This window comes from Ammospiza caudacuta, chromosome 15, assembly GCF_027887145.1.
Source record: "Ammospiza caudacuta isolate bAmmCau1 chromosome 15, bAmmCau1.pri, whole genome shotgun sequence".
NCBI lineage: Eukaryota > Metazoa > Chordata > Aves > Passeriformes > Passerellidae > Ammospiza > Ammospiza caudacuta.
The window spans coordinates 10726448-10752110 of NC_080607.1; the positions used below are offsets into that span (position 1 = coordinate 10726448).

The following is a 25663-nucleotide window of genomic DNA, read 5'->3' on the forward strand; positions in this document are numbered from 1 at the left end:
CAAGGGCACCTGGGGGGCTGGGGGGGTCCCCTGCCAGTCTGGCCCCCCAGAGGCACCCTGCAGCCCTGGGTGTCACAGCACCCCACTCCCCAGTGCTCCAGCATCTCCATCCCCACATCCTCCTCCTTGGACTGAGGGTCCTGCCCATGCTAGGGTGATGTCTGAAGGAGGGAGAGGCAGAGATGGGATGGAGGGAGACAGCAAGTCCTGGCAACCTTCAGAGCCTCAAGACCTGAAGACACTGTGGCAGCAGAGCTCTCTCACCACCCCCAGCTCTGCCTGAACCTTCTGCAGAGAGCCCAGAGACAACATCCCTGCAGACAGGAGAGCACACCCTTCCCTGCACCTTAGCATCTCCAGCTGTGCTTGTCCCTGCGTGCTCATCCCTGTCAGCACAGAGGCAGCTGGAGGCAGAGCTGGAATGGCAGCAGGGCACTCAAACCACCAGGGCACTTCCACCTGCAAAACTACCACAGTGATAATTCACCAGCAATTTATGATTTTGAGTGTCATCTGTGTCACCACAGCTGAGCAGAGACTGAAGAGCCCCAAAGCCAGTGGCCACTCTCTGTCTGCAGCTCTGGTGGACAGGCAGAGCCTCAGCTTTGCTGCCCCTGCTTCCACCAGCGCGAGGCCCTCACCTGAGTTTGCTGTGGGATGAAATTATCCACAGGATCCGATAAATCTCAGGGAAATCACCCTTTAATTGACCCCCTTATTTCATGAAAAGACTGATTTCCAATTTGCCTAAATGCACTTTATAAGGCATTTCCATGTGCAGTGCAGCACAGGGGCAGGTGGGACCTCCCTGTCCCACCCAGCCTGGCCCTGCTGGCAGCAATCAGAGGCCACCTCTGGCTCCCTCCATGGCCATGGCCTTGGCTGTGCTCAGCTATCAAAAGGAAAACACAGGGCAAGTGTCCTCACTGCACAAACCTGCAGAGAGTCAGAGCTTGGCTGCACTCTTGGTTACTTGCACCATTTAACCTGCACTATTTTAAGATTTAATTGCAGTTAAAGTTGTGCTTCCATCTTCACCTGTCTCTCTCCTGGCAGAGAATCCAGGAAGTGAGCTCATGCTGCCTGTGCAAACATGGCTGTGATCACTGGGTTTCGTGGCTTTCTCTGTACTGGTGAATGAAGTGTGACCAGACTGACCCTGACACCAAAGATGGGTGACAGGGAACAAAGCAGGTCCTGCCCTCAACCTCTCCTCTGACACCATGCTGCCCTTCTGCCAGCATCCCTACCTCTGGCAGCTTTAGCCCTGCTGGGAATGGTCTTGGCCCATGGGAAACCTTGGCCTGAGATGTTCCAGGTTAACAATGAGCCTGGGAAGAGCCTTTATTTTTGATGAATACAGTTTTTAATGTGTCCTGGGTGTTGGAGGATGGTGAGACAACCTGGAGCAGAGACAGAGGGGATGCAGCACATGGAGATTGCAGGCTGCTGTAAGATGGAGGCAATCCATACGCTCAAGGCATGTGGGAGCTCACCAGACAGTAAATCAGTGCTTGAAAAATGCCTGACCTTACACTGCAGCATCTCCCTGCTCCCTCACCAGGGGCTCTCCATCTCTATAAAAAATAGCCACTGCATTGGTACAACTCTCCAGATTCTCTCACGTTTCCTGTTAGACTTTCAGAGTCCAAACACAAGTCAAGGTCTCCAGCAAGTTCAGTGAATGTCCATTAATCTTTCCTGGCTCCAGCACCCCGTCAGCTCAGTAAAACCCAAGCCCAGAAGAGTTCCAGGCTGTCAGAGGGATGGGCTGTTGCAGGCCATGTCTGTCCCAAGCCTGCTGCAGATGGATTCCAACAAATCACCTTTCTGCAGGGAGCTGGATATGCTGGTGTATCCAAGGTCTCCAGAGACTGAATGAAGCTGGTTAATTAATTTCCAGCATGGAGCAGGCTGATATCCCCCTGTCAGCAGCATCTACAGACACCCAGTGGCTCTGGGAGGAAGATGGGGGTTGTAGGGATGGAATCCCATGGAGTTTGTGTCCCCTCTTTCCTCCTCCTGCTCAGAGGATGCTGCCATCACAGCTCGCTTTCCCTCCTGCCCCCCCATGAACTGGCTCCAGGGAGAGGCATGGAAACTGGGACAGTTGACAGCACAAGAATGGGAGCAGCCAATGGCATGGGAAGGAAAAGCCCAAGCCCCTCCAGCTGGAGCAACCCCCTCCCATAGCTTGGGGAACAAACGCACCAGCGAGCACAGAAACCACCAGGAAATAACAGCATTAAGGAAAACCCGTGTATTTAGTATTAAATCTTTGCCACTGAGAAACACAAGACCAGGTTTTAGCGTCTGCCCTAATTTAGCTCTTTCCCTCTGGAAAGGACTATTTGTGAAATGCTTTGTGCTCATGTCCCTGGCATTAATCAGCCCCTGTCAGCCTCCGGCTCCACGGATGCCCCTGCACTCGCAGGTGCACTGCTCTATCCCACCCTCCCACGTGGCACGTGGCAGGTACCCAGCGGCTCCAGCCTTTCACAACAGATATCCAAGGGGCTCAAAAGTGCCTGAAGATTTTTCTTTTAATTAGAGGAGCTCTGGAGACATGCTACATTCATATGTATTTCCTGCTATTTTTTTTAAATTTATTGCTACATCAGCTATTAAAGAAAAAAAAAAGGCAAAAAGAAGAAAGGAAGGGAGCTGCCACAAGCTGAGCGCCTTTTGGGATGAGTCACTGCATCACTGAAATGGCTGCTGGCTTCAGACTCACCCTGCCTCTGTGATTTGCTTCCAGACTGCAGAAGAGACCACGGCAAGAGGTTTTGCCCCTGTGCCCACGTGGAGGATTTGCTGTGGGGTTATTGATATAATCCACCCTGGCCTTCAGCGGGTGGAGATTCGCCTTCCTCAAGAGAGGAAGATGGGGGGAGACATGAAAGGAAGAGATGGCGAGGCATTTCCAGCTGACCTGATTTTCTGCTCATTCCCCTCTCCACATCAGTGCTGGTTAGCTCAGGACTGGCAGCAGGGGCACGGGGCTGGCCTGTGCCATGGAGAGCTGTGCTTTACCAGGGCCATCGCAAACACAGCTGTGCCAAGGAACAGCCCTTACACCTCAATTCGCTGGAAAACAGCCTTAAAGTGGGAGTCTCCCTTTCCTGCCACAGCTTGCCAGTGTCAGTGTGAAGGCAGGCCAACAGGCTCTGGCTGGCTCGTGGCAGAGTCAGACCTTTTGCCTCTGAATTTGTGGGGAAAAAAGTCACCTCAGGTGCCATTGATACAGCAGCCAAGTCCCCTCTGAAGGATGCTGTGATGCCAGCACAAACCTGCACGGGGCTTCTGCAGCCTGGGACATGAACTTCCCTTTTCTGCAGTTGTTTCCAGCCAGAGCCTTGAGCTGCAGCAGGAGATGTGGAGGTGTCTCCTCTCCGTGTCTCTCCAGCTCCTTCCCAGGGTGATCCCTCCAGTCTGGGGGCAATAAGGACAGAGCCCTGTCAACTCCTTTCCTACTCATGATTCAGCTCCTCCACATGGCCCAGGGACACTCAGCAGACCTCCTTGAACTGGGAGAGCTGATTTTGGGGGCAAAGGGCTGAGGTCTGCTCTGTAGTAGAGCATAAACAAGACTCTGGTGCAGACACAAAGTGCCAGATGGAGTGGGCGCCCTTGCAGCGCCAGGCACAGCTCCTTCCCTGAAAAATGGCTGGATGAGAACTATTTTCAGAAGGGAAAAGAAAATTCACCCTGATCACCATATGTCAGTGACAGGCAGAGAAAACCCCACGTGGGAGCCAGCCCTCCTCCTACCCTGTGGGCTGCACCCCAGTGGGCTCAGCACCCACTGTCAGCCAGGCTCTCAGCTGCCTGGAGCAGACAAAGATGGGCATGTTTATCTTGCAGCTTCCAGGGATGCTCAGCCATCTCTAATTGCCATAAAAATAAATGCTTTTTGCTTCATATCACAGAACAGAGGAATTTCCCTCCGTCTTTTTTTTTTTCTTTTTTCTTTTTTTCCTCTTTTCTGAGGCCTCCCTCAAAGTCATCCCTTCCCCCTCCCTCCGCTGCCTCCTTGCCATGTAAACAAGCACAGGCACACACAGTCTGACACATCACACACATGGAGACACGCTGATGGCCCTGCAGCGGCCAGCTCTGCCTGGCACAGGGACAGGACTGGCAGCACACGCGGGAGGCGGGCGTACGGGCAGGGGGAAGGATGCTCGCCACCAAAAAGAACTCTCAGTCCGCTTCGTGCAAGCCTGGAGGAGGCTGAGAGCCCTCAGGCTCCAGCCCCTCGGGCTATAATCAGCGAGCCGATGGAAGGGATGTAGAGGGTGCTGCGAAGTCTCGCCCCGTGCGAGCAGCCCGTGTGACACAGCTGCTCTGTGCTGGCTGCCGGAGCAATGAGCCATCGCTGCGGGGACACGCAGCCCCGGCCGTCACCCTGGGAAGGTCCCTTTCCCATGCTGTCCTTCCCATCCCTCTGCTCCAGCGGCTGATTTCGGGGGCGCTTGGTGCGCTGTGTGGGGATGGCCCCGGGCGGCTCGCTGACCTGAAAGCAGCGTGTGCCATGCCCGGGGCTCGCTGCCTTCTCCCACCTCCCAGAGAGCCTTTGGAGAGACACCGAGGAGCTCGGCAAGCCAGGGCAGCGCTTCCCCGCGGGGCTGCCCCGGTGCCCCGCACACTGCCAGCTCCAAGGAGCACGATGGAGATGGATCGCACGGAGGGAGACTGCCAGGGCAGGGGGGCATCGCGTGCCCGGCGCGGGGCGGCGGCGCTGCCCGGGCCCGGCTCGGCCTGAACGGGCACGGCACGGCACAGCCCGGCCCTGCTGGCTGCGGGGGCTCAGCCCCAAGGGCAGCACTCGCAAAGACCTGGGGTAGCCCAGGGCCGGGTGAGACGGGCACCCCCAGCGCGGCTGGCACAGCCATCCTGTGAGCTCTCCAGCTTCCAAGGCACTTCCAGCAGGTAAGACTTCAGGAATGCCAGGGGTACCCTCGCCTGCTCCAGATTCCCGGCTCGGTTCCGCGGCAGGGGACACCGCCAGCCTCGCACGGAGCTGTGCAGACCTGCCAGCCGGTTTCACCAAATTCATCTCGCTGGTCTCGTCCGGTGGGTTCTCCCCGGGCATCCTCACCCTGTCCCCTATACAGAGCTCGGCAGGAGCTGGCGGGAGGCAGAGGCAGCCACGAACCGGGCACCGGCGGTCTGGAACCGGGGACTGGGAACCGGGAATAGGGAACCGCGTTCTCCCCGCCTGCTCCCGCGCCGCGGCGCCGGCGGGCGGGCGGAGGGCGGCACCGGGAAGGGCGGCGGGCGGGACCCCGGCCCCGCGGAGCTGCTGCCGCCGCCGCCGGCCCCGCAGGGCTCGGGCTCCGCGCCGGGCGCGCTCGCTGCGGCGGGGGCGGCGCCGAGGCAGGTGAGCGGCGGCGCGGGGCCGGGCTCGGCAGCGGGATGCTGCGGGCTCCGCCAGCGCGGGGACCGCGGCACCGGCACCCGGGGCGGGCGGGGACGAGGGCAGCGGCATCCCGGGGCGGGGTGGGGACTCGCGGCATCGGCACCCCGGGGAGCGGCAGGCACCGACAGCCCGGGGACCCGCGGCGCTGGCATCCCGGGGCGCGGCGAGGACCTTAAGATCGGTAACACAGGGACCGGGGCACCGGCAAGCCGGGTACCCGGGGTGCCAGAACCCCCGGGCATTGCAGGGGTCAGCAGCCTGGGGTGCGTCGGGGACTCGGGGCATTGGGAACCCGGGGTGAGAGGGCGGCCGGAGCAGCGGCACGCAGGGATGAGCGGGGAAGCGAGGCACCGACATCCCGGGGTAAGCGGGGAGCCGCCGTGCCAGCATCCACGCCCCGGGATGCTGCTGGGTGCCGGGGTGCAGGGACACTCCTCCCCGTGCCTCTGCGGGCGGGTATAGGGGAGTCCCTGGCCCCGGAGCCTGCCTTCCCCGAGGGCTGCATTCCCCCTTCCCGGGGAACGGAGCACGGAGGTGCCTCGGGAGAGCTGTGCACGCTCAGCGTGAGACCCGGGAGTGGAGGCTGGCACAGCGCTGGGCTGTTGGTAATCACCCTCTCCCGCACCCGAGGCGAGCAGGGAGTCCCCCGTCAGCTCCATCTCCAGCCCTGAGCATTCTGGTGGCCTCTCAGCACAGAGCAGCAGCTTGTGCTCTGCCTGCAGGGAGCAGCCAGCAGTGGGAATCCCCCTTCCATTCTCCCCTCTGCCTGCCTGGCAAACCCCCGCACCGCCCAAGGCAGGGCTTGGACCTGAGCATCTTCAAGCCGATGAGCACAGAGACGCTCAGCAATGGGGATGGGGCTCTGCAGGGACAATTTTGGATGACCAGAAGGCAGATGTCTCCCCAGTCCTCTCCCAGCATGTGGGGACAGCACCCTGCAGGAGCTGGGACGCCCCCCAGCCCCATGGGCCCCCTCAGGTACTCAGTAGGAGACTCCCAGTCCTACCCTGGTCTCATGGATATCTTGCACAGGATCTCCTCAGTGGTCTGCAGCCACCAGCCCTGCACACCTGGGACATGCACGGCCACAAGCCCCGGATGACAGGGCATTTAGGGTAGGCTACAGGCAAAGGATAAGAGGTTCCTCCTCCTCCTCTACGCATTTCTAATGGCTCCTTTGAGACAAGCCACACAACTCCCTGCTGGGAAGCCTCGCTGAGCTGTAAGTACAGGGTTTTTTATTTGGGCTGTTAATCTAAATCCATTGTACCTGGCTGGAAAAGACCCTGTGTGCAATGCTCCCTGCACTTGCTGCATCCTCACTTGAATGTCTATTAGCACCTTCCTTCCCACTCCCCTGAGTTCCCTCTGCCAGGTAGAATAAATATACATAACTTCTATTTGAAAGCCTTTGAGAAAAAAAATATGTTGTCAAGAGAAACTCTTCTAGCATTTCTTATAGACATGTTTGATGTGTTTTATATTTTATTTTTACTGTCATAAATGCATATACCAGGGATTTTTTTTCTCCACAAGATAGATATTAATTTGAACGCCCAACACCCAGCTCACACTGGGCTTGTGTAATTCTGACGGTTGTCTCAAAATAGCTTACAATATATTTCAACATCTATCAGAAAGAGACTGGCTTGATCTGTTCCCTTTTTCCAATCATTCATGGAAATTTTGGGTCAACTAAAGGAAAATTTTGCAAATTCACTTTCTCCCAGACAGACACATTTGTATTCTCTGTCCGTTGTGCTTTTAAATAAAAATCACCCGAGCTTCCAAAGTGAGCTTCTGTTTCCCAGCTGAATCCCCTGCAAATGTGAATGGGGTGCACGCTTTGATGGTCCAACAGGGAGATCACACTGGGTCCCAGTTCAAAGCCCAGTTCTTTTCTAAAGCTGAGCTTAGCTGCTTGTGGAACAAATAGGCAAGAGAGTTATAAAACTATTAATTGCTGCTTTAGATTCCTAGATGAAAGCTGTATGTGGGCAGAAATAATTTGGTCTATTCATAAGCGAACATCATAAATGAACATCTCTGGCAGCTCGTGACCCTTCTCCTCAGGCTGCTTCCAGTGCAGGAGGGATGGAGGGATTTCCCTGGGATATAAAGCTTGCAGGGTCCTGACACCCACCTTTTAATTTTGAGCTGGGAGAGAGGTAGGAGCCATCCCCTTCTGGCTGTCAGGGTTTGGCACGTCTCACCCAGAGCCACAGCTGTTCTCTGAGGATGGTCCTGCTGAGCTGGAGCAATGCTTCAGGCTTGTCCTGCCATCCTGGGCTGTCCTGTGCCCCAGCTCATCCCCCAAACCACCTTGCCTTTGATTCTGGTGGCCTGACCTTTCAGAGAGGCTGCTCTATAGGGAGGGTGCAGAGAGAGTCTGAGGCTGGTTTTGGGATCAGCTGGATCCCACAGATGCACCTCCAGGGCCCCCCATCTGTGTGTGTGTGCTTATAGCCTGAATGCATGAGCATCCTTCTGGAAGGAACCTGGATTAGTCATCCCTACCCCACAGATGGGCTGTGTGATGTCTTCTCTGCAAAAGCTAATCTGACACTGAAATTCCAATTTATCCCGGAAAGAAGGGTTTACATCCCTTCTTCTCCCTTGCTTTTGGCTTAAGCATTAAAAATGGATCCTTCTCCTTCTTCCCTCCCGTTTCAAAGGCAAGACATGGAGTCCATTAAGCTCTGAGGTTTATGACCAGCTGGTTGCCTCCTCCAGACGTGGTGTGATGGAAGTGCTGCTTGTGGTGCAAAGCTGTGTCTTTAAGGAGCCCCGGGCTGGGAGATGCAGTGGAGTTCACAGATGCCTTTGCCAGGCTGTTTCACACAAATCTGGCATTTCCTGCACCCACAGCCATGCTCAGCTTAAAAACACCTCCAGGGCTTAACCGTGGCTCCATTACCTGTTCCTCTGCAGCTCTGCCCTGCCCTACAGATTTAGAGGTGACTGTGTCCTCCAGGTCCCTCCCAGTCTGACAGATCTTTTACACCGAGTTTCTCAGACTGGAAAGCAGACAGAGCCCTGGTGTTTGCCCCATAAATCCTGTGAGATGGCACTCACAGGACTCCCCTGGGTGTTGTGACCCACCTCGTGTCCCTGACCTGGCCTTGGCCCTTGGTGTGACACCAGGCTGTTCTGTGTGGGGTCTGCTGGCACCTCAGCATCACTGCAGGGGCCGCAGCCTTTTTATCCTCAGCTCCTCCTGCCTGTTTGTGCCCTCTGTCCCTGCAGCCCCTAAAAGCTTGGAAAAATTCTGTAGGTGACATAAGACAGGAAAAAATGTAAAATCTCCACCAGAAGAGCAAAGCAGTGTCCCTCAAACCCCCCTACTCTGTGCCAGGAGCAGGGAGATCCCATGAGTACAGGGCTGCTCCATGTGTCCTCTGGTTGTTTTGATGAATAAGGCGGGTAGAAAAATCTGATTTCAAGGTGGTGCATAAAGATCAAAATGCTTTTTATTTGCCTTTTTGCTCTAAATTTCTGATCAAGACAGGTAAATGCATCTGCTTCTGGGAATGCTTCTCTTTCTTTGATGCTTTAACTGTTTCTCATTAGAAAATAGAATTTCTGCTGCGCAAAAAAGCCCAGCTCCCTGAAACTTATAACCCTAAAATGCAATAGAAATCAAAACTCTGGGTTTTTATTTCCCCATTGACATAAAGATTTTATTCAGTCATCAATGATTCTGAATCATGTTTTTGTTATGTTTCAACATAATCAAAATAATCTTAATATTTTACATGGTAGAACACAGAAGAGGAAACAAAACAGGCAGATGAATTGTTTTGACACTTCTTCCTCTCAAATTCTCCTTAAAATAGACACCTTCTGTGGCAATACTTTGATTTTGGCAAAACTGCCTGTGCTGCTGGAAGGATTGCACCATCTAAGGAGTTTTTGACCAGGTCTAATTAGTAGTGAGGGTAGTGGGGCTACAAAGCACTTTGGCAGAATCACAGCAGTGGTGATTTGACAAGATCTAATTCTTCCTCTGGGAGACTCTTTGGGGAATAAATCTTCTCTTCAGTGACTAATTACCTGTTTGAAGAAGGAGAGCCCCATGGGTGATGTGCTGGAGGTAAATTAAACTGCCTTCCTTAGGCCATTAACAACCTGCAGAGGGAGAAACTTTAGCAGGTAAAAAAGCAAGGAAAAGTTTCACATGGAAAATCATTGGCTTTTCTTTTTTTTAGCTTCCATACCACAGGAGAACAGCAGTCCAAAGCTGTTTTTTTCCCCTTCTCTCTCCTTGGTCCTCACTTCTCAAAATGCAAACATCCCTCCTCATTCCCCAGGGTGCTTCTGCCAGGAGCACCCCTCCAGCCCTGCTGTCTCATCCACAGGTGGAACCCACTCCTGCTTTGCTGATCATGGTCAACAAGACCTTAAACTACTGGGGTCCCAGTTTTGAGGAGGACGTTATCAACATCAACGTGGGCGGCCTGCGGCGGCGGCTGAGCTCCAGCGCACTCTCCAAGTTCCCCGACACGCGCCTGGGCCGGCTGCTCTCCTGCGACTCGGAGGAGTCCATCCTGCAGCTCTGCGATGACTACGACGTGAGTGCCAGGGAGTTCTACTTCGACAGAAACCCCGGCTTCTTCCTCTACGTCCTCCACTTCTACCAGACGGGCAAGCTGCACGTCATGGAGGAGCTGTGCGTCTTCTCCTTCTGCCAGGAGATCGAGTACTGGGGCATCAACGAGTTCTTCCTGGACTCCTGCTGCAGCTACCGCTACCACGAGCGCAAGCTGGAGAGCCGGCACCACAACTGGGATGAGGAGAGCGAGGTGAGCAGCGTGGACACGTCCCCTGATGAGATCTCTGACATCAACCATGACCTGCTGCACTACAGCACGCTGCGCTGCGGCAACCTGCGCAAGCGCCTCTGGCTCACCATGGAGAACCCCGGCTACTCCATCCCCAGCAAGCTCTTCAGCTTTGTGTCCATCAGCGTGGTGCTGGTGTCCATAGCCACCATGTGCATCCACAGCATGCCCGAGTACCAGGAGGTGGATGAGAATGGCAACGTGCTCGATGAACCCATCCTGCACAAGCTGGAGTATTTCTGCATCTCCTGGTTCACCTTCGAAGTGTCCTCCCGCCTCCTGCTCTCACCCAACCCCAGGAAGTTCTTCAAGCACCCACTGAACCTGATTGACATTGTGTCAGTGTTGCCCTTCTACTTCACCCTCCTGGTGGACGTGACCATGGGCAGTGACTCGGAGCTGGGCAACCTGGGCAAGGTGGTGCAGGTGTTCCGGCTCATGAGGATATTCCGGGTGCTGAAGCTGGCTCGGCACTCTACCGGACTCAGGTCACTGGGGGCCACCTTGAAGGTAAACTGGCTCTCTATCTCCTTGCCTACTCCTTTAGTCTAGTGCCTGGTAGGGCTGAGAGTGACCTGCTGAGCAGGTAGCAGGCCAGCCAGATGCTGCTGGGTCTGCCAGCACCAGTGTGTGTGGCTCGGGGCTGCTCCTGACCCCATTCTGGGAAAAGGGGAAAACCCTCCTAAGAGCATGCTGCCAGCTGACCAGAGGCCAGTGTCCAACCCCTGGTGTCTGCTCATTTAGGGAAACAGAAATCCTGGTCCAGCTGAGTTGATACTTGAATGCTTCAGGGTACAGTGAGGTTAGGACTGGCACAAAGCAATGATAGAAAAGCAATGGGTGAGTCTCATGGTGTGGGAGCCAGCCTCTGGCAGGGTCTGTGTCCTCAGCAGAGCCTAGGTTTCCAGCAGCTGCCCCTCAGTGTGATGGAAAACTTGGCATGCAGGGCTGGGGGAAGCTGGTCGCAGGACCATGTGGTCCTCAGGAGGAAGGTCTGGAGGAAATGCTGAGCAAGTGGAGGACCAGGATTCAGGTATACCTAGAAGTGGCATCCCTGCAGGTCTGGTGAGAGGGTCCACATCCCCCATAACATGCCCCAAGACTGTGTTTCTCCAGACCCCCACCCACAGCACCCCTGGCCTCTTCAGACAGACCAAGGACAACTTGAAATCTGTCCTGCAATCCTCACTATCCTGGTGCTGCAGCCAGACCTCCATCACTGCAGGTCAGTGGTGAAGCAGGAGAGCTTCCACACCCAGTGTGGTTCTGCTCACCCCCAACACCTCTCCCCTTCATCCTCCTCCTGCTAGTGGCCATGCTCCTGAATCTGGGGAGAAGGAAACTCACTTCCTGTGCTTACACAGAAAATCCAGCCTGGTGCAGAGGCCAGTTAAACTCAGCCTTTAATTGTCCCTGGTTCTTGGTGATTGCATCAACAGGAATCCTAAAGCTGATCCTTGAGCCTGCTCAGAGTGACACATGCTCCCAATGCCCCACCACACATGGAGCTGATGCTGGGCATGGGGGGATGATCACCAGGGCAAACATTGCCTCTTCTTGGGCAAATTGCACAAATATCCCTGTGCTTTACCCCCTTCAAACAGCTGGTGTACCACATGAATAGCCAATCTTTGTAACAGAGCCTGAAATTCAACCAAAGGGCCACTCTCCTCCCACTCAGTGCCTGGCATGGGAGGGAGCTGCAGCTCCTGATGCTGCTCCCTCTGAAGGGCCATGTCAGGGATGAGTAGCTGGGGACACCCTGTTTTTGCTGCTGCAGCAGTGGCAGGGCTGGCATGGGGTGTGCTGGCCTTGGCTGCTGGGGTTGGACCTGTTCCTATGGCTGAGTCACGGAGGAAAGCAACCACTGAGTGTGAATGGGGGTGAGGATGGGCAGCAGGAAAGGTCTGCCAGCTTCTGCTCTGACGCAGGATCAGCCCTGCCCAGAACTAATCTTGCAGAGCCCACAGAGCATCAAAATATTCCTGGCATCCTCAAAACCTGCTGAAAACAGGGTCCAGGGTGGGTTGCTTGAAATGAAGATGCCTGAAGTCCTACCTGCATCACACTTGCTTCTGAACGCTCACCTTGAAAGGGCACTGACAAGTGACAGACTCAGGTAAAACCCCTGGTGAAATTTAAGTAAACTTGGACAGGTGGAAAGGATTCCCTAAGTCCTGCTGATGCTCCATGCAAGCATGAACACCACCTTTCAGCAGGGCAGGCACTGATGGACTCATGTGCACATTACTAAGCAGCAAAGGAGGTCTGGGGAGCCGGCAGCATCGCGGCTCTGGCTTCTGACGAGCGGCTGATTCACCCAGTGACGTGCTGGAAAGTGCCCCTTCCCGGGGACTCCACAGCCAGCTCTAAATGGGGATGAGCAAAGACACAAATCTGATGCAGCAGCTTGGCATTGTGATTTAGTGGGCACATAAATTACAACGTCTTGTTAATCATAATTTACTTCCTATTGCAAGAGCAGAGAGCGGGAGCAGAGCAGTGGAGGCTGTTCGCAGCCAGGAAGGGGGAGCGATGGCTCTGGCAAGCTGAGTGATTGCTCCCCTGCCACCAGAGTGCTAGCAGAGGGAATTCTGCCATTTGTGCATTGTAAACCCTGAACAACCCTCAGACTGCTTGGGGCTTGATCCACAGCGGGTTTAATTTGAGGAGAGGCTTCCTACATGTCTCTGCTCTTCCTCCCCACCATGCCTGACATCCTTTAATGCTATTGCAGCTCTGTGGTGTGGGTTTGGATCCCCTTTCCCACTGGTTGTTGATAGATGTTGGTCCCTGGGTAATTACAGCACATACAGGGATCTTCAGGAGTTGCTTCTGTCCCCTCAGGGACCTAAATACATAAAGAGGTCAGAACTCTGCACATTCCCTGTCACCCTGCTCTCACTACCATGGGCCATCTTTGCTCGGTCTCCACACTGCTGTTTCTAGCATGACTCAAAGTGGGCTCTTCCATTCCAGCTCTTCTGCTGTGCTGGAGGAAAGATGTGCATTTGGCAGGAAGCTGCTTGGAGGGCTTTGTGCTGGAGTCTTTTATTATCTAGCACTGCCTCCCCCAAGGCTGGCTGCTTGCTAAGCCTGCAGCCCACCCAAACCTTGGTTAAAACTGCAACCCACCCAAACCCTATCCAAGCCTGCATCCCACCCAGTCCTTGGCTAAACCTGCATTCCATCTGAACCCTGGCTGAGCCTGCATCCCACTCAAACCATGGCTAAAACTGCATCCCAGCCAAACTCCACCTGCCTTCCCCCTCAATCAATGAGCAAAACAGAAGTTTTGCAGATAAAGGGCTGCAAATAGATGGCAGCCAGTGCCTGAGGATCAGCTGGGAGGTTTCTGGAGCCTTCCCTGTGCTGCAAACTCTGACCCTGCATGTAAATTGAAGCAGCAGGAGCTATGGAGCTGCCTGACTTCCCCTTTACCTTCCCTCTCCAACACATCCCAGGGCCAGAAGTGATACTCTTTAAAAATGCATGAGGTTATTTGGTGCTGCTGGTCCCCAGCTGGGATGTACAGACCTGCTGTTAACTTCCAACCAGGTCATTCTTAGCCAAGTGATATACCTTTGCCTCTGAGCTGTTTGTCCTTATCAAGGAGCTCCCCTGGCACTGCTATAGGTGAGGGAGGAGAAGGAGGAGGAAGGGGAGGAAGAGGAGGTTATTTGGTATTACTGGCATTATCTGAGCAGATTTTGCCAGCTGTCTAAGCAAAGTCTCCTCATTCCCTGCCATGAATCCACCTCCTTTTAAGTCTCATCCTGACCACAGAAGCCTTTTCCCACATCTGCTGCTGTTTGCTTTGCTCAAATGTTGTTTCCTTTAGCTGTTATGTGGTCTCCAATAAAGCATTCTCTGCTTGTTAGGAGACTGGGAAAAAAAGCCCCACAAACAGAGCTCTGCTTTCCTTTCCCCAAAAGATGAAGAGCAAGCTGGCAGGTCAGTGGGCAGAAATATCCAAAAAATTCACCTATGGCAGTCAAGAAGTGATTGTACAAAGCCATGCTGGGAGGATGGTGGTGTCCCCTGGCAGTCCCTTCCTGGCATCACTTGCTCAACTGCTCACTGCCTGCTCCCCCTGGGCTTCTGGCACAGGTTTATACTTTGTTCAAATATTAGGAATATAAAAAGAAAGATCACAGCACGAAGGTTTTAGGTTGAAACCAGAGAAATTATGTCTTCTTCAAGGAGTGTTGCATACCACTGCCATCAGAGCTGGTGTCCCATGGCTCTATTCCCACCAAGGCTCCCAGATCCCTTGGGCTGTATCTCATCAAGGTGGGGCTTGCAGCACCCTGTAGGATGGCTGCTAAGTCCAGCCCATGCTGACACTGGATGGGTCCCTGATGACCAGGGATGTTTGGTTTTGTGTCAGCTCTGATGTGATGTTTGTAACAAAGGGTTTCACAAATGCTGAGGCTCAGTGGTGTGGGGTACAGGAGGGACCCTGAGGCTCAGGGGTCCCCAGGGAGCCTGGGCTGAGAGCTGGGTAAGAGCTGAGCTGAGCCTGCAGCAGAGACCTCGTCCTCCCTGTGAGCAGTGCCAGCGACTCAGGAAGGTACAAATTGCTTCTTTTAGTGGCTGCTATTAGGTGGTTTCTGGGGACCTGCCAAGATAAAAGGAAAATGTGCTAAATATTGTTAGCTGAGATCAGGCCAGAGTGAGTGCTGGAGGCAGGGGAGCAGCTTCTGACGGGGATCCCTGGCTGGGGAGCCCAGATCTGTCTTCTCACAGCCTGGTGGAGTGCAGAGAGGCAGCTGTGGGTGCCAGGAATGATTCCTGGCTGCACCACTTGCTCCAGGTGAGAGCCACTCCTGCCCATCCCAGCCCACCCCCGGAGCAAGACATCCCACAGCAGGGGTGGATGGAGGCACTGGGATCCCTGTGGAGGAGTGCAGGGAGTCTGTGCAGGGCTGTGCTTGCACTGTGGGATCCCTGTGTCCTGATCACTGTGGGATCCCTGCATCCTGATCACTGTGGGATCCCTGTGTCCTGATAACTGTGGGATCTCTGTGTCCTGATCACTGTGGGATCCCTGTATCCTGATCACTGTGGGATCCCCGTGTCCTGATCACTTTGGGATCTCTGTATCCTGATCACTGCAGGATCCCTGTGTCCTGATCACTGTGGGATCCCTGCATCCTGATCACTGTGGGATCCCTGTGTCCTGATAACTGTGGGATCTCTGTGTCCTGATCACTGTGGGATCCCTGTATCCTGATCACTGTGGGATCCCCGTGTCCTGATCACTTTGGGATCTCTGTATCCTGATCACTGCAGGATCCCTGTGTCCTGATCCCTGTGGGATCCCTGCGTCCCTCACTGACCAAGGCTCTGCTTTGCCTTGCAGCACAGCTACAGGGAGGTGGGGATCCTGCTGCTCTACCTGGCTGTGGGGGTCTCTGTGTTCTCTGGCGTGGCCTACACTGCTGAGAAGGAGGAGGACGTCGGCTTCGACACCATCCCGGCGTGCTGGTGGTGGGGCACGGTCAGCATGACCACCGTGGGCTACGGGGACGTGGTGCCCGTCACTGTGGCGGGCAAGCTGGCGGCCTCGGGCTGCATCCTGGGGGGCATCCTGGTCGTGGCGCTGCCCATCACCATCATCTTCAACAAGTTCTCCCACTTCTACCGCAAGCAGAAGGCGCTGGAGGCGGCCGTGAGGAACAGCGGCAAGAAGGAGCCAGAGGAGGGCGGCAGCGACTCCGAGGCCCTGAGCGAGACCTCCCTGGACAGGCCCAGCCCCGAGCGCCGGGGCCTCACCCCCGGGGCCCAGCCCAGCCCCTGAGCCCCTGCTCTGCCCCCTGTGTCCCGGGGGCACACGGGACATGTGGGACCCACCTGGGGCCTATGGGACCTGCTGGGACCCACCTGGGGCAGGAGGGACCTGCTGGGAGCCACCTGGGGCACATAGAACCTGCTGGGAGCCACCTGGGGCACTTGGGACATGTGGGACCCACCTGGGACATGTGGGACCTGCTGGGGACCCACCTGGGGCCATGGGACATGTGGTACCCACCTGGGGCACTCAGGACCTGCTGGGACCCACCTGGGGCATGAGGGACCTTCTGGGACCCACCTGGGGCACATAGAACCTGCTGGGAGCCACCTGGGGTACTTGGGACCTTCTGGGACCCACCTGGGACCTGCTGGGACCCACCTGGGGCACTGGGACCCACCTGGGGGCTGTGGGACATGTGGGACCCACCTGGGGCCCATAGGACCTGCTCATGGTGAGCACACCACAGTGGAGGAGCCATGGCTGGCATCACCCTGTGAAGGACAGGAGGGGTTGGAGGAGATGCCCAGTGGGTGCTGGCTGCTTCCAGACCTTCCTGGATGTGTCTCAGCCTTCACCTTGCTCACCCATGGCTGCAAAGGGAGGTTGTGGTGCTGGATATACCCCTGCCAGAAAGGGAGGCAGAAAATAAGAAATGCAAGTGACCCCTGATCAGGCACTGCCCCAGGTGTATGGAGAGAGATTTTCCTCTGCCCTAGCGTTTTGTGTTGTCCAGGGTGAGGTTAAATAGCTCAAGGATGAGGCAGCCCTCAACAGGCTGGCAGCCCTTACAGATCTGTGCTGTGTTGACAATTCCAGCCCCAGCCTTGTCCTACCCCCAGCAGGAAACAGGCTCAAAAGGCTCAAAAGGCTCAAAAGACCATAAAGGAAAGGGGCTGGGAATGAGCCTGTATGGGAGGAGAGGCAGCTCAGGGTGAGCCCCCCATGGGAGTGGGATGGACTGAACCCCACCTTTCCATTGTTGGGATTTATCTGCTCTCCTACACTGCCACTGCTGGGACCTGCAGGGATGTGGGGCTGTGCTGGGAGCGGGGCACAGCTGGGAGCACTGCCCACATGGGGCAGGGACACTGCCCACACACCTGGGGGTGGCCAGGAGGGCAGAAGGAACACTCAACTCTGAGGCAGCAGCAGTCAAAGGGGTCGGGCTGGGGGAGCTGAGGAGCCAATCCCAGCGGGGCTGTCCCCCAAACCCTGCTCTCCCTCACCACAGCCCCTTGCCTGGCTGTGTCCTGCCTCTTCCCTCCCTGCCTCAGGGCCAGGAGGGCTGTAAGGAGGGGGTCACACTGCCCAGGTGTCCTCACAGGGAGCTGAGCCCCCCGAGTGCTGCTGCACTCGCCTTCCCCCTGCAGGGAGAGAGCTGGGGCAGAGGGGACCTTGCACTGCTTTTGTCACCACGGCCTCTGAGCCCCTCACAGCCAGGCAGGGAGGCCAGCCTGGAACACAAACCCTTCCTGCCTGGACCCCAACCCACCTGAGCACCTTCAGGGCACAGCATTAACTCCCTACAGAGCTTTTCCTCTCCCTCCCACCCCTGGTCTCTGTTTGGAAAATGTGCAGCTCCGTTGCACACAGAGGAGTGCACCCAACAGAGAAACGTGCATCCCACAATCCCAAAGCGCCTCACACACACATAAAAGGCTGCAGGATGACCCCAGGTACCTGGATCATGGCTTTGCTGCTGCTTTCCTGGCTGGGTTTCAGCACAGCTCTATTTGCCGGTGCTGGCTCTGCCTGTAGCCATCTGCTGGTCACGGGCAAGGAAAGCCAACACTGGTGCAGGTCCAGCCTTTCTAAGCCCAGTGGGACCCAGGGAGGGTCCCCAAGGAATGGTGGGGTGGGATGGGAGGGTGCTCACGCTTCTGGCATCATCAAGTCTTCCAGTACCAACTCCATGGTCCTCTCTGTGCTTATTCCTGCTGGGAGCTGGGACTGGGGAGCAGCACCCTCTGCTCCAACCAGCTCCTGCTGCACTGTTACTTGAATACAGGAAGGAGTTTCCCCTCCTCAACATAAATATTCCAGTAGCAAAATGTATTCAAATGTGAAGAGTAAATTATATCTATTAATGAAAAAGCATTATGCAAATAATTAGGAGCATGTAAATTAATTTTCTATCTATGCATGGGATGCATACTGTATATTTTATTAAAGACCTCAATGACCTGCTGTGGATGCTGGTTTCTGTTTTGTGGCAGCTGGATGTGCTCATGCATGGTGGGATGCTGCTCTGGATGATGGGATGCTGTGGGATGCTGTGGGATGCTGTGGGATGCTGTGGGATGCTGGATGCTCTCTAGCTGACAGCTGTCCTCATGCCTGGACATCCTGGTGCTGTCTGTGGCTCTCTGGTGCTCTGAAATGAGGAGGGGGTTCTCTAGGCTGTTGCTCTGCAGGGGCTGGCTGGGGAGGACATCACTGCTCTCCCTGTCTGCTGGGCATGATGGGGTAAAACCAGTTCAATCTTTATTCCTTTGAGAGCTTTTGTCTCTCAAAAAAGACAAAAATATTTAAAAAATTAACAAAAAATTAAAAATCCACGTTCTGCTAATCATTCCAAGGCAAAAGCTGCCCTACCTTGGGGGCTACAAGCAAGGCAGGATCTGTGAGCCCCTCTGGCACATCAGAGGGGGCTGGAGCACGAGAGCTCCGAGCTCGGGTTTGGGAAAGCCACGCAAGATGTTTTCTTTTTTTAGCCTCCTGCTCCCTGTGAAGACATTAGGATTTGTATGGCTCTGAGTAAGTGCACCAGGAAAATCCTCCCACTGCTGTGCAGGCAGATCTGGCAGAGCTGGAGCTGTGCAGAGCAGGAAGGTGCCCAGCAGCAGAGTGGGTGAGCACAGCCCACGCTCCCAGCCAGGCTGTGCAGCACTGGGCTGCAAGGACAGGCTTCTCTTCCTGGTGCTAAGGCAAGTAGGAAACTCTTGTTCTTTTGCTAATCCCTAATCAGTTTTCCTGAGTGGCTGCATTTTCATTTGATACAGTGGGTAAATCAATTACACACTTTATCAGGTTATTCCTACAAAGCTGCTTTCCACATTCACCAAATGATTGACTAAAGCATGACTCTCTTGCCTCCAGGGAATGGTGATTAAGGAGTGACCTTATTAAGCTGTTTAATGCAGCTGAGAATTAGACAACTCTGCTCAAAGAGACAAAGTAAACTTCATTACCTTTGTTTAAAACTTCTTTTCCTTTGCCAACTTTCAGATCCATGACTACCCTGAGCATGGAGTGTGCGCTTGGCTGGTAATTAGAAAACCAGGAGATTTTAAAGGGCTTCATCTATAGGAAGGAAAGACTCCTCACTGGTAGTGTTTCTGGGACCTCTCCTGCTCACAGATTCCTACAATCCTGTTGACTTCAGCAAAATTCAGTTCTCACTGCTTGAGCACAGTGCTTGACACGTTGAATCAGTGTTACTTCTGTTTGCTGAACTATGGAAGGAGATCAGTAAAAACAAACAGTGCAGTAATTCCTTTTTTTTTTTTTTCTACAAAATAATGCTAAACCACTTTTGCCTTTTAGTGAGACAGCCCGAAGGTCTGCATATAGTTTTGGGTTCACTTTAGCCTTTATCTGAACCCAAGCTGCTAACTTAGTTGCAGGAAAAGCATAAAATCAAAACTTCTATTCTGACCATCTGAGAGAGCCAAATGAGCAGCCTTGAAGGCATGGAATTAAATTAGCCAAATGTGCCTAGACAGGCCACACCATTTCAGGGAATAAAACCCAGAGGTCAGGCCTGCAGGGAGGCACAGCACCAGCAATGTTCACAGCATCTTCACATCCAGACCTCGAGTCTGCTGACAGAAAAAACTGCCCCACATTTCTTCCGAGATCCTGCTCTCTGTAGTGAAGGAATATTGGTCCAGAGCTTGTGAGCCCCTTGGGCTGAGGAAAATGCACCTTACAGCTCAGTTGTGTGCTGGCTGTGCACGGACAGGACTGCAAGAAGCTGCTGTCACCACTCAGGATGGGACTCAGGGACTCTGGGCTCTCTCCACGTCCAGCACTGTATTGGTTTGGACAGCAACACCCTAGAGGGGAGCAGGGAAGTCCTTCATAGATGGAATTGAATTGTTTTAAAGTTTTTTAAACACATTGGCTTTCTTCCTGGGCTCTTAAATTAAAGAGCAATTAACTTTCAGTCTAGAAAGAGCTGATGGGTATTTCCTGGTTTGACTCGTCAAAATTTTGCCAAAATAATTAGTGAAATGAAAAATTATCAACTCTCAAGGCAGGGCTGTCAGCCAACACTCAGCATTTATCCAGGCTCAGACTCTTTTGGCCTGTGGACAGCAGGAAATGGTACAAAATGAAGGTGTAGGAAATGAGTAGCTGGGCAAAAAGGACACTGGCACAGCAGCTCCTGTACCTTAATGCTTATAATTATTAAAAAGTGCTGGTGCTATGGGCTTTGTGGAGAGCTGACTTTCTACCTTATGGGGGAGAAAACCAAGGCTAACCATCAGGGTAGCTGGTGTTGCTGGGTTTGTTAGCCACAGCAGTTAGGCAGAAGTTTGTGCAGCAGGTGCAGTGCTGCCAGCACAGAGGGAGTGCACACAAACCCTCCCCTGGTGTGGCTGCACAACCCTCCCTCCCTCCCTTTGCTCTGGGGCTCCACAATAGCCTGGTAATGCTGCTGAGAGGATGTGAGAGCTCCAGGCTTCCCCAGTTACTAGAAAAGCCCGCAGCCTCCCTCCCTTTGATTCCCAAGCTCCTTCCCAACACTTAAAAGCTCAGATCTATTTTGTTTCTTCCGGAATTGCTAACCAAAGCTGACTCCTGAATGAATTCTGTCTCTGCTCCAGTTAGTCATCCCTCCAGGACAGATTTAGTAACTGCTCAGGGAAACCACATTGAAGCCAACAGTTCACCATGGGAAGGCAGCACCCACTCACTGTCAGCTTCATCTTTCCCTGAGCTAGAAAGCTCAAAGTGCAGCAAGTGAGCCAGAATTAGGAGCGAGCCTCCAGCCTCACCTGTTGTGTAGGAAGGTGGATAGATTGGTATGTACCTAGCCCCAAATGTGCCTGCAGGCTCAGGGAAGCTGCTGCAGACAGCAAGGACCTACAGCAGGGCTCAGCATCCCCATCTGCCAAAGCACCCCGTGGGGAAATCATCCCTCCTGCATGGCTGGAGCTCCAGGCAGGGCTGCCTGTGCTCCTCCCTGCTGGAACTGCCTGAGCATCGCCTCCTGAACCCCACAGAGCTGCCAGCACATGGAGCTGCCCCTCTGCTCAAGCTGCAAGAATCGGCAATGTTTTAAAACATGTGTCTGACATGTTCACTGCCCATGTTCCTGAAAGCTTGTGCCCTCCTCCAGCACGTTGCATAACACTGGCTGAGTAGAAGTGCATCATGTTAAAACTTGTCCTGGTAAACAGCAACACCCCCAAGCACTGCAGGGCATAAATATGAGACACAACACTGATGCTTTCAGGTAGGGACAGTTTATTTGCCCCTTTGAACAAATAAGGCAAGATATTTGAGAAAGATCAAACAAAATCTCCTGTATCAAACTGAGAGGAATGCAATAAAAGTTACTGTTCCATACATATACAAACTAAAGACCCAACACTATTATATACAAACAGCCAGATCTTACAAAACAGCATTTCAAGTCAGCAGTTTATGCCAGTGTTGCTAATTTCTTTGTTACAAAAAAAGTTAAAGCTACAAACTTCACATTTGTAAGTCTCACATGACTGACACCATCAGTATCTCTGGGTTTTAGAAGCAAAGAGAATGGTTTGTCCAGAACCCTTTCCAAATGCAGATGGGCCCAAGGAGCACATGAATGCAGCTTCTCAATTATGCAAGTTTTTTGCTTAAAACTTTGTCAAAACATCCTTCCCTTATGGTACCAGCCTTGATCACAGCTTGGAGGACTCTGAGGAATGAACAGGTACTGTGCTCCCAGACATTCTACAAAGGGACCAAAAAGGGAAATATTTTCTCCAACAAATTGAAAATCAGTGAAGGAGAAAATAATTCCTCTGCACTACAGCTCCAAATGCAAGAAACATCATTAAGTCTCACCCACTGCAAGCATTTTAGAAAGGTTCAAAGACAGTTAAGCCATTGGACCAGTTTTAGTTATTTTGGTTCATTTGCTATATTTTAAGACAATCACGTCAGCAAAGCAGAGTATTTCAAGAGTGCTTACATTCAGTTACAGCAGTCACAGGTTGCATATTCTGTAAATAGACACCACCTCGTGGTGTTTCACCCTAAAGTTGGGGTTTCTAATGCCCTCTGATCTCCACAGAGTTATCTATACAGTGCAGAGGAAAAAATCCTTCCAGCAGAACAGGACTGAGCCACACCACACAGGCAGTGCCAAATTTACCATGTTACAGACCTCTGTGTCTGTCACACCAGAGGTGCTGGGCCTGATCCACCCAAATGACTTATACAGGATCCAACACTGACCAGAGAACTCCCTGCTAAGCTGGAGGAGTTTCTTTGAGGCAAAAGATGCCCATGAAAATTGCTCATCATGAAGACATGGTTAGGGCAAAGCCCATTGCACAGATTCCAGATGAGCACGGCAGGAGCCCTGATGTTCCCCAGCACCTGGGGCTGCCAGACTGCTGGCTATCCCAGGATGTGCTCCTCCTGCAGCACCCTACATACACTGCTGACTGTCTCCCTTTTCCTTGGGGACAGCTGTGATCCCACTGCATCAGCAAACTGAGACAAACCCATGCAAGGAGGGTAAGGATGGCTTGGTTCCTTTCACAGCTGTGAACAGCAGCCAAGAGCCTGCTCCAGTGGGGAAACAAGACCCTACAGAAACATGAAACAAACACATCACCTCTGTAGCAGCATTAGATTCAGGAGACACTGCTGTTTAATCATCTGGGTGATGTACCAAGGCCTAGTTCAGAAGCACGATGTGGAAACCTTTCCCTCTATCAGAACAAAATAAAAATAACATTGGTAGAAACACTTGCTTTGCCCAAACATTCCATCATATGCTAGGCACACCTAGAGCTGCACAGCTGGGCTGTCAGAGCCCAGGGGGCAGAGGCATTGCTCAGTCTCTGCCCTCAAACAGGCTTTGTTTTATTCTCCACTCTGACGTGAGCTGATTGCACCGTCCTCACAGCGATTGTACGTGCTTGGGGCATCGTGGCTGATTGAGCTATGCTGGGCAGGGATATTAAAAAAAAACAAAAAACAAAAACACAAGAGCATCCAGAGGAGCTGGAAGAGACTGAACCTCTTCCAGCAGGACATTGGTAATTGTCTTCTCATCCAGATCAGCTCCGCCTTTTCTCCACCACCATAAATGCACATCTTTGTTAATTTAACAGTCTTCACTTTCAGTTTGACTCTCCTGATGTGCTAAACCTTGCAGAAATGTGAAGGATTGTGAAATCAAGTTTTTGTTCAAGCATCCAAAGATGTAAATTTGAAATGAAGCCTATAAAATATTTCACAAGCTGTGGAGATTTTTAAGTCCTCTTAGACACAGCTGAAGTACCTAATTCCTGAGAGAGGTTCACACAACTTCCACCCATTCAAAGGCTGTTTCTTTTTCCCAGCACTCCATTCTCAGCAGGGTCTCCCTGAAGGACATTTCCAAACAGACAGACAAAGGGGTATCAGATCACTGACTAGCTTTTGGTTTTAAGTGGGTGTGGATTTTAAATTACAGAATGTAATTTCTTATGGAGGCACAACATGCTATATCTACTCGTGTAAATTCATGAAGTACACAGAACAAGGACAAAACTGAGGTCTTGAAGAAATAACACTTGCTTAAAGCACACAGTGTAAGGCATGGGGCTTATTACAGGCTTTTTAAAAACTGAGATTTCTTTCAAAAGGCTGGAACAGTTTGTACATGTTCTCACCTGCTCTCTTCAGTGACCTAAAACTTATCAGTACCTTAACAGTAGAAACAGTTAACAGCTTGAAATTGAGTCTGTGCATTCACAAAGGAAAACAAAAACAAAAAACCCACAAAAGAATCAGCTGTTACAGACAACCATCTGTATTAACTTAAACCAAAATAGACTCCTGAAAGTTCAGTCGAAAAGAGAGTGAGCCAACTTTCATTAGCCAATTTCTATCTGGTTCCTCTGGTTTAAAAACAACCCTCCTAAAAACAGTAACAGAACTCTTTTGGAATTACGTTTTAAATACAAGTTCTAACACTAAAACATACAATCAGGATTTTCCACGTGACGGCATTCCTGAGTTCACAAAAGGTGCTATGGAAAAATAAACGAGCAGAAGTATTGCCCTCTATTTTGCTAGCATATTTCAATAGAAATCAATCTGTTCAGTAGTCATAAAAGCAAGGGGCTGATTGTTGGAGGGTGGGGGAAGGTTCCCCCCGTGGCTCAGAAGTTCTGCTGCCGCCGCTTCTTGGCCTCGATGGCGTCGAGGATGGGCTGGCGCTTGGACTGGTACTTCTGGCGAATCTCCTCGATCTCCTGCTCCATCATGGGGTCCAGGGCAGAGAGCCTCTTCTGCAGCTCATCCACGCTCCAAGTCTTCAGCTAGCAGGGAGACACAAGAGGAACAGACACATAAATCAGTGCAACCATCACCTGCATGCCTGCAGGGATCCTGCTGCTCCTCTGACGGCCACAGAGCATCTTCCAGCAGGGAAAGGCACCCAGAGCTCTGCTCCAGGCTGCTGCCCTCAGTGAGAGAGGTGTGAGCCCCAGGATACTGCTGCTGCTCATTCCACAGGTACATTACATGCTCTGGTTGCTGGCAGTGTGAGCACACAACCAACCAGTGAAATGTTTCCCCCATGGAGTTGCTTTTTTAATGCTTTGTTTTGCAGGCTTAGGACAGAAATGCTGCACTGAGAAGGAAGGAAAGCAAAGTTCTCTTCTCCTCCCCTTTCTTTGCAACTAGACCTCCTTATGCTAAATGACTAATGGAGACATAGGGAACAGGAAGAAAATAATATCATTCACAAAAGATACATGTGAAAAAAAAGGCAATTATGTACAATGAGGCTGAATCTCAGTCAGTTATGGTGAAAAATTCAGACTCTGCTACACCAGAAATCCCAGAGCACAAACACACACCAGGTCACTTTGGGTCAGCCTTGTACTGATAAAATATGCAAGTACAATTTGTATTTTCCTGTACATGTGAAGAAGAAGTCAGGCTCATCTGGACAAACTCCCTCTCCCTGAATTTTCTCTCTCTGCCTGACCCTTGTTGAATTGGCTGTCTTTTGCTTTGTGGCAATTTGCCAAGTAGAAGTTTTGCTCTGTGATTACAGATGCCAAGCGTGGCTTGGGACAGTCTAAACTGTCCACAGCTACAGCCTTTATGTAATGTTATAATATTATAACTGGTGCAACAGACAGGTTTTTAGTATAATGTTAAAAATATGGACACTGGAAATGTTTCAGATGTTTACCTGAGCACCAGTCCTTTCCCCATCCAAGACCAAATGATCACAGGAGAAATAGTTTTACAGGCACTCCAGCAGGACAGAAATGACTGTGCAGCACCTGCTATCACTAAGCACCTGCTGTGGATGCTAAGAAATGCAAAATAATGTGGGTTCTTTCTTGTGCACAAAAAACTGTCAATTTTTTT

At 52.6% G+C, this 25663-nt stretch overlaps 2 protein-coding genes across 3 annotated transcripts in view; one reads left to right on the plus strand and one right to left on the minus strand.

The window, feature by feature from the left end:
• The first annotated feature begins 9807 nt into the window (after positions 1-9807).
• KCNS1 (potassium voltage-gated channel modifier subfamily S member 1) lies at positions 9808-16066 on the plus strand. The gene is made up of 2 exons (XM_058814858.1): positions 9808-10773; positions 15629-16066. The coding sequence occupies exons 1-2, from the start codon at positions 9808-9810 to the stop codon at positions 16064-16066; spliced, it is 1404 nt and encodes a 467-aa protein (XP_058670841.1).
• Positions 16067-21559: 5493 nt separating this feature from the next.
• STK4 (serine/threonine kinase 4) overlaps positions 21560-25663 on the minus strand; it is a 48536-nt gene continuing 44432 nt past the window's right edge. For both annotated transcript variants that reach the window (XM_058814454.1, XM_058814453.1), the window contains one exon: positions 21560-24597. In XM_058814454.1, the coding sequence (XP_058670437.1) occupies positions 24439-24597 (159 nt within the window). In that variant the 3' untranslated portion in view covers positions 21560-24438. The remainder of the gene's footprint in view (positions 24598-25663) is intronic.